Source organism: Miscanthus floridulus, chromosome 2, assembly GCF_019320115.1.
Source record: "Miscanthus floridulus cultivar M001 chromosome 2, ASM1932011v1, whole genome shotgun sequence".
NCBI classification, from domain to species: domain Eukaryota; kingdom Viridiplantae; phylum Streptophyta; class Magnoliopsida; order Poales; family Poaceae; genus Miscanthus; species Miscanthus floridulus.
Window position 1 is genome coordinate 24,769,031 of NC_089581.1, and position 8,953 is coordinate 24,777,983.

Consider the following 8,953-nt stretch of genomic DNA (forward strand, 5'->3'; position numbering starts at 1 on the left):
GAGCTCGGTCGCCATGGTGAAAGAGGGCGCCGCCGGGTGTGGGGAGGGCGCTGCGTCACCTCCATGGATCTCACTCGTGTTCCATGGATCTCGCCGGGTGTGGGGGACAGGACCACCAGATCCGCAGGCGTTGGGCGCTCCCGATGGGTGAGGACGCCGGGGTGGGTGGAGGGGCGCTGCTGGGGTGGGGGAGGAGGCCGTCGGACAAACGAGGTGAGATGGCTGGGGGCGCGATGCGGGATGGTGGTGTGGCACAGGATTGGGGCGGGCACGCCGTAGGATGGGACGCAATGGAGGATGGTCGTTGCGCCGAGGCAGAGTGGGTGCGAGCGGACGCCGCGGTGGGCGGATTGCGCGGTGGATGCGGCCGCTGTGCACGGACGGCTTCGTGGAAGTAGTGGTTGCAACCGAACGAGAGGGTGGGGAAATGTTATAGTACTTAGGGAAGTTGTCTGGGCCGGTTCTGGGCCCATTAAGTGAACATCCGTCAGCCGGACGCCCGGACCCTATCATTATCATTTGTCAAAAGAATGTGGGCTGTGGCATACACTTATATCAAGATCAGGACTAAAAAAAGAACAAAGGGTGTTTCCTAGGTGAGGATAGTGGAGGTCACACCCGTCCAATTGCGATCACTGGCAGGGACAACAACCAGACGAACGGTGTTGGTCTTGTCACTGACTGTTTCTACCGCTGCTTTCTCACTTCTCAGTCTGGGTCAGGCTGCCTCGTTGGCACCAACAGAAGCATCATATGCAGCGAAATCATTGGTGCCATGCCGCAGGAACGTAGTGCTCCTACTACGCATGCAGCCATCATGCCTGCTTCTGGTCGTACCAGCCACGGCAATTTTAGTGCAAACTCGGCATGCTAATCATCAGTTTGCTCAGGCCCGCAGTGTAGGCCCCTGCAGACAAGATGAATACCACTCCTGGATCGATCGCTTTGCCCTTGCTGCTGGCAATGCAGTAGGAGTACTGCTCTTTTGGAACTTCCCTGTCTTAGCTTCCTCGGTTGTCACACTCTGCTCTGCTCTCTGCACCTGTGTTTCAATGTTTCATGGGCTGATCATGACTAGACCCTGGTGTTCCTGATTTGTACTTTTTGAGCGAACCAACAAAGGAGCGAGAAGCCAAAGCCAGTCGACAAACAGCAATGTGCCCTCGCCACACATCTGCCTCCACCACATAGCATCAATCGGCATCATTGGATCGAACTCCAAAGCTAGCAGCAGAATCTACATATATATAACATCGTCATGAGGGAGTTAGTTGCAGATAGCCAGGAGCCCAGGATCATACACAACACACGCACTCTCTTCCTTCAGCACTACGGCCTGTCAGTCGTCACTCGCCTCTGCCGCTTGCTTGCTCAGTTGCTTGCACCCAAGAACCATACATATCCCTTTCGTATATTCTCTCTGCATCGATCAGCCTTTGCATAGATCTCCCTTTAAAACCGCCGCCATCTCTGCAGCATCGACAGGGAGGGCGCTAGCGTTATGGAGAGATAGCAGTTAGTTGCAGGTGATCACAGCTTGCAATTTGCAAGAGAGATCGAAAGCTTTGCAAGTGACTAGGTAGTTAGCTTATACAGTAGAAGGTAGTGTGTGATCACTGATCACTGATCACCTCAAAACAGAAGCAGCAACAGCAATGGGCAGAAGGCTGGCCTTGCTCATCTGTGTGGCGCTCTTGTCCGCGGCAATGGCGAACGGCACCAGGCCTGCCGCAGGGACTGTTGGCGGCGCCGCCACCGCTCCTCCTGCTAGCCCTGTTGTCGCAACAACGCCGACTACTGCTGGTGTAGTTAGGACGCCGCCGCCGGCGGTGGCGGCGGACAGCAAGAGGAAGGTGCCCAACGGACCTGATCCTATTCATAACAGGTACTGATCTCGTTTAATATAAGTAGTGCCTTATATAGTGTACTAGAACATATATATAATCATTGTTGCACCTATATATGCTTCTAATTACATTTAGTACTGCAAATTAAACCTCTGGACAGAGCTTTGCTTGTAGTAAAGAATGCATGCGTTTTTACATGTCACAGGCCGGCTCACAGCCGCATCATGACAGCCATATATCGCCTCCATTTGGTTCTGACTAGCTAATACAGTCACCGTGTCTAAGAGCTTCATCTTGCAAATACATTCCAAAGGTTTGCGTTTGCAAGATGAACCTGCTCTGGCAGTTTATATCATCAGAAAACGACGTTTGGCTAGATAGTGTACGTGGGGACCAAAGAAATGGCGTCACAAACATAGTAGTACCCGCCTCGATGTTTGCGCTCGTCGAGACCAGGCAAATATATAGGCAAGTAGTGATTGATACTCACATGCAACAAGGAGTAGATAGCATGAAAGAAACAACAAATGATTGCACAACAAGTAATACTACAGATCGATCATGCAGTGTATAGAATATCTTGGCAACCACATGCATGTATATGGGCCCCATTGAACACTGACCTCGCTCGATTCACCGGTGCCAATTTTTTTTGCCCTGTCCTAATCATCATTCGCTTGATGCTTTATTTTCAGGAGAGCGAGATGGGGAGAAGCACCGTCGACGAGAGTGTAGGGTGGCGACGATGCAGCAGTACTATACAGAGGGTAAAGAGCGAGCGAGCACAGTGATGCGGGGAAGAATGGAATGGAAGGTTCCATAGGTCACTCTTGCTAGTTGATGGCCATGGTGGTGGTGGTGCTCATGATGGTCGACGTCTCGACGACGATGACCCGAGTGAAGACACTTATATATGTATGCATGTATTAGAGGGTGAGAAAGGAGCTGGGAGACCAAGATCGCAAGGTCATACGCGTACAGGATGGTACGGTGGCCGGTCTTCACTTTGGCCAAAGTGATCGATCTGGATCTTCTGATATCTCTCGATGAGGTTTTTGATGTTCTTCTCTCTTTTTCTTTTCTTCTTTAATTTGGGAGGGGGGGTGTCAACGGTGTTAAAAGGAGCACACTAGTCCTCAACTCCAATCACTCACATAGAGAGTAGAGCACACTAGTCCTCAACTCCAATCACTCACATAGAGAGTACGAGTAAAGCTCACACAATGCTCGAATATTGATGAACAAAAGAGTATGAATTCTTGGCACATACATATTTATTAATTTTAGTTAGCATGCGGTTTGGCTTTCCTTGTTCCCGATGATCATCACTTTAAACGACTGTGTGTGTGTGTGTTGCTTTGAAAGGGCTGAAAGAGGCAACAAATCCCATCCACATGACATGACCACATCACCTCACGCATGCATGTACAGTAGTCACCAATCAAGTAAGGCGAACTGATCATTGGGAAGCTAGGGACGAACCAGGAACGTTTCTGGCAGAGGTTCATGTCGATCTAAAGCGCCGGCCGCCTTGGTTACGTTCTTGGGCGTAGTGGCCACCGGCGCCGGCTCCGGCCTCGGCGTCGGTGTCGGCCTCCTTTGTTCGACGGCATCGGCATTGGCGTTACCTTGCTTTGGCCACTTTCGCACGCTGCAGGCAGCATCTCATGTCTTTAATCTAGCTAGTTTTGCTTTATCTTTTGCTGCCGCTGCAGCTATCGAGTCACGCATTTTGAGGATTCCGTGCTGATCGCGCGCGTTCTATCCCAAGGAAAGGATATGGTCATATGGATACTGATAAATGATGAGTGGGGGAGGAGAGGACTACTACTGATCGAGAGTCGAGACCACTGCGAATCGTCGGCACACCCATCGATGGCCGGCGCCCTAGCCGGAGTGACAAACAAGTCTGCTGCTACCTGATTTGCTACAAGGAAAAAAACTATTACGAGTTCAGTTTCAGCTGCATGCATGGGAAATTGGGAATTACTGGTATTTAGCCCATGTACCTTGCAGTGCCGGCCCTACATTTTCGAGAGCTCTGCTACGGTAAACCTGACGCCCTGGGCCCTTAAGATCAAATATGCTCGTCCGATGCAATCAAACTTACATTTTATTATGCATTCACAGGAATGACTTGTGGTTTAGAGATTTATGCAATAGTCGTGTTATCTATTCCAATATGTATCGGAATCAAACTTCATATCGTCACTAGACGTACTAACACGTGTGTTTCTAATTTGTATGAGCACGGATCGTGAGTCCGGGTCAGATACTGATTAGGAGAGATGACAAGGCACTTTTGAAAGTTAAAAAAAAAGACAGATAGAAGAATCATTTTGCTCTTTAATATTAGATATTTATAGTATAGATATAGATGTACAATCTTTGTCCAAAAAAGGATGCATTTATGGGTTTGGATTAAGTCAAACTTCCATAAGTTTAACTAAGTTTATAGAAAATATTATTAATACTTATTATAACTCTAAATAGATATATTATAAAAAAATATTTCATGATTAATCTAATGATACTTATTAATTATCATATCATTAGTGCTTATATATATATATATATATATATATATATATATATATATATATATATATATATATATATATATATTAAGTCAAACTTAAAATTATTTGACCCTCAAAAAGTGAGAATTGCATTTTTTTTAGTAGCAGGAGTACATTTTCACTCTCAAAGTGTACATTTTGTACCATTCATATTGGAATAATGGGACAAATGAATCTTGATGAGACAACCCAGGTAATAAGAATTAACTTTCAATGACATATTCTTAGTTCTTGACCACTAAGAACAATGTCATTATTTCATTAATTGTTAACAAAAACTAAAAAATAGATGTTTGAATTGAAACGAAAAAGGCAGACAAACCGAAGGGCTGAGAAAATTATTCGTTTTATAAAACAGGTGGCATGCAAAGGGCCAAAAGCATCGGGTTAAACCCTAACCAATGGATCTTTGAATTGAGGAATTATAAGACTAGCGAACTAAACCGGTTGCAATTAGTATGGAACAAGAAACAAAAAACTTACTAATTCTAGAAGTTTGTCGTCACTTCAATTTTGGGAAAGAGCACCTAGTGAAAGTCAAGTTTAAGTTTTGGGAATTAATGGTAGCATTTGTGGAATAAAAAAATCATGTAAGATGGAAGGTTAAGTGTAGTCCACAAGCAACCATATGATGCAAAAACTCAACAATGTGAAGAGACAGAAGCTAAGAAACGATGAGGTAGAAGACAATGTGAAGACAAAGGTATATGCACATAGCTTTCTCTTTCACGGGCATGAGGTGATTAGATAAGTAACAATGGCCAGATTGATAGGATAGATAGCCGTACTATTAAGACGGAGACCTTCAGCACTCTGATGGGTGCACTCCAATGTCCACCGGAGAGCTCCGGTGTTGGTGTAAACCCTCCACCTTGCTCCTTTTCTCAAACATGGGATAACCAACACCTTTAGCACTAAGATAGTATTTTCAAATCACTTTTCACTGGTTTTCACTTACTTTTCACATCACTCAATCTTAATGCAAATGCAAGGTTTGATCTCTGTCGATGTTTGACCACCGATAGCCTGCCACGGGGGTACCCGGGGCAGTATGTTCGGGCTTCAGCGTATGCAGAACTCGATGGTTAACGCAAGAGACAGTCAATTTATCCTGGTTCGGGCCCTCGATCACAGATCGAGTAATAACCCTACGTCCAGTCGGTGTTAGCCTTTGCGTTGGATTGATTGTAAAGTGTTGTGTCGTACAATTGCTCTGTTGAACTCCCGATCCAAGGTGCCCTGCCCTCCTTTATATAGTCAGGAGGCCAGAATCCTAGTTGGTTTGCGATGAGAGTTCCTAGTAGGATTACAGAGTAATACTACTACTAAGATTACAGGAGAATAATCCTAAATGGTCTAGGTCTTCTTCCTTCCTTGTGGGGTATCCTGTGGGTCCTGTACCGACAAGCCCCCGAGCACTTCATGGTTGAGTTCTGGAAGCCTCGTCTTGTTCCTTCAAGTCTCATTGAGCAGGAACAAGCGTCGTCCGAGTGCTTTCTTGAGCGAAACCGTGTAGCGCTTTGTGAGATCTTTGCGTGGTGTGTACTTTTTGGTACTTTTTTGGACTCCTATTTGGATGTAGCCCCCGAGCCTCTTGCTGTTTGGCATAAGGAGCTTGAGGGTCTTTTCTTGAAATCTTCTTGATTCTTCGTTGAAAGGCTCCCCGACTTCCTTGTTGAAAAGAGCTCTGATGCTGTGTTCGGGTTTTTTTTGTCTCGTGGCCCTGACGCCGTCTATCTTGAAGAAACATTCTGAATGGTGTGCGCTTTTTTTTGGAGAAAAAAGTGCACTCACTGAGTGTAGCCCCCGAGTCTCTTGCTATTTGGAACAAAAAGTTGGAGGGTCTTGAATCTGAGTTGTTCGATAGAACCGTATACCTCTTCTTTTGCAGCCCCTGGGCATATATCCGGGTTGTTTTGTTCAGGAAGAACTCAGAAACAGGATTTTGGCATATTCTCTGGTAGTCTGCTGTTGTCAGATGTAGTTGTATGGTGGCGGTTGAGTTTGAATGCCTTTTGTTCACGGGTTGTACTGTGTTGGTATATTCTTCCGAATATGCCCGTCTTCGAGTATTGTTCCCTCTTGCCTGAGTCTTCCATTATTGAGTCCCATCTTTTCACTGTGTCCTTTGTTAGTCTTATTTTGTTAGTACTCCTAGTCCATGTGCACCGCTCCTTTGATCTATAAATACCCTCCCGGAGTGCTTGCTTTCATCCATTGAACATTCTGTTGAAACCTTTGTGATCACTAACATGGTAGTTTGTGAAGTAGAGCAGCCCCCGGGCATATTCCATAGTTCCTGTGTGTCTTGTTGTAGTTGGAGGAGGTCTTGTGATAGGGATTAGAGGTAGGCTAATCCCACGGCAGCAATGTACCAGGATGTACATGGTGGTAGTTGGAGGAAGTCTTGTGATGTGGACTTCGTTCCTTCATCTGGCAGTTCTGGGTTGATCTTCGTCACCTGTCTTGAGACTGTTCGGTGCAGATCAACATCATATCCAGCATCACATCGGTCTTGGGTAGATAGATGCCTGCCGGCCTTCTCTGCTCCATGTTGTCCTGCCGTGCTGCTGATTTCTACCTTAGATGCACTGCGTCCGTCCTTTGAAGAAAACAGTGTAGCCGATGGCGGTTTGTCCTTCCGAGTAGCAATTTGGGACACGTAGTCATTCCAGAGCCCAGCTGTGTCCGTGTTTTTCTTTGCTACTTTGCTTTTCGTGGTACCGAGTACGTTGAGTCTTGTAAGATTTGTAATCTTCTACTTTTGAAGTCGCTTGTAATGGAAAGAATCTTTGTCTTCTGAGTTGTTATTTACTTTTCTGTTGTAGTTCCGGTTGCTCATGATATTCCCGAGTTCTTTTCATAAGAACCAAGTTCTTATGTTCCTTATGAAGTTGCCTTTCTTTTTTTCTTTGTTGACGGGTTGTTCTTGCAGTTATCTAATAACTCCGTAGTATTGCTGGATGGATAAGTCTGAGATCTGCCCGTTGAATTGTACCGTTGTGTGGATTTGTGCCCTCCGTCATTTTAGCTATGTCGGTAAATGGACCGTTGCGTTCTCACACTGTGCTTTAACGGGCCTGGTGGGCCGTTTTTAACGCTGTAAAATCTATTTAAAGACCCTTCGTCTTATTTTTCTCTACTGCCTTTCTCTTGCCTTCGAAACCCTAGCCTTCAGTCATCCACCATCGCCATTGCCGCCGCCATCTTTAGCGCCGCCATCTAGGCTTTCTTTTCCTCTAACCACTTTTTGCCTCCGTTAGTTCATGGGTAAGAAGAAAACTGCAAGTAAGTCCTAGTCTTCTTTCGTGGATGTGGAGACATCACTCTCCGTGATCGAAAATCAGGAGTTTGTTGCCATGAGGGCCACCCAGAAGTCTTGGCCGACTCCGACCACCACCAAAGAGCAGCTCTGTGAGCTTATCAGCGATGGCTTGATCCAGAGCAAGGCTTTTGCTAAATGGAGAGTTCTAGGCGAACATCAGGTCCCTGCTCCAGGTCCTAGTGAGATCGTTCTTTTTGTCTCCTTCATTCGCGCTAGACTTTGCCTTCCCGCCTCTGCTTTTCTTCATCAATTTCTCAGCTATTTTGGGATTTGCTTGAACCATCTTGCTCCCAATGTTGTTCTTCACCTTTCTATCTTTGTTCATCTTTGTGAAGCTTTCCTTGGAATTCCCCCTTCTCTTTCTCTGTTTCGTTACTTCTTTCGCCTGAAACCCTAACCCCACCGCGAAGAAACCAGTGTTCTTGGTGGTTGTGGGATTCAATTTTACCAGGGTCTTAAGAGCAAGTTCTTTGACTATGACCTGGTTGATTCTGTAAGAGATTGGCGTGCTGACTGGTTTTATGCCGCCAATCTGATCCCTTCCCTTGTTGTCCACTCTAGGTCTGGTCCCATGGTTAATGACTGATGGGATAAGAACCCTGTGTTGCCTGCTGAGGTCCAAGCAATCCAGCCATTCTTTGATAGGATTAGTGTGCTGAAACAGTAGGGTTTAACCAGTTTTAGTATTGTCTTGAGTTTTCTTCGTCGCCGAGTTCAGCCCTTGAAGGAGCGGGAGCACCTTGGCTTTGAGTACTCTGGGGCTAAGGATCCTTCACGCATGGTCCTAGCTCTTGAGCTGACCGATGAGGAGGTACTCGAGCGTCTTCAAAAGATGCTAAAAGGAGCAAGCGTTGTCCCACTTACTGTCTCCAAGTTCTCTGCCAACAACCCGCCTCCAGCTGTAAGTTGTTTATCTCTTTGTTTGGGTACTTTATGTACTCTTGCTGTATTAATTTTTGTTTAACTTTTCCCTATCTTGTCGTTTTATTCTTTTTGCAGGAGTTTGGGCACAACTTTGTTGACCCGATCCCTCTTGATGTTCTCCCTGCTGTGGCAAAAACTGGGGGGAAACTTGCTGGAGCTTCCGCAACCAGTAAGTTCCCAATCTCCATAGTGCTTCCTAGAGTTTCTTCTAGATTTGTTGATGTCTATGAAGAATATGTTCCTCGTCTAGTCCCCCGTGATCCTCGTAGTGTCTCAAA

The 8,953-nt window shown here is 46.0% G+C and overlaps 1 protein-coding gene across 1 annotated transcript; it reads left to right on the forward strand.

Annotated features, from left to right (window-relative positions):
• Positions 1-1,293: 1,293 nt before the first annotated feature.
• On the forward strand, positions 1,294-2,594 carry LOC136538247 (uncharacterized). Its single transcript, XM_066530235.1, has 2 exons — positions 1,294-1,885; positions 2,543-2,594. Exons 1-2 carry the CDS (start codon positions 1,656-1,658, stop codon positions 2,580-2,582), a joined length of 270 nt encoding a protein of 89 aa, XP_066386332.1. The 5' UTR covers positions 1,294-1,655; the 3' UTR covers positions 2,583-2,594.
• The last annotated feature ends 6,359 nt before the right edge of the window (positions 2,595-8,953 follow it).

Bases quoted from the DNA above. Each gene is read 5' to 3' on its own strand.
- LOC136538247 (XM_066530235.1), top strand. From the start codon at position 1,656: ATGGGCAGAAGGCTGGCCTTGCTCATCTGTGTGGCGCTCTTGTCCGCG. The intron at 1,886-2,542 runs GTACTGATCTCG...CTTTATTTTCAG, and splicing joins CCTGATCCTATTCATAACAG to GAGAGCGAGATGGGGAGAAG.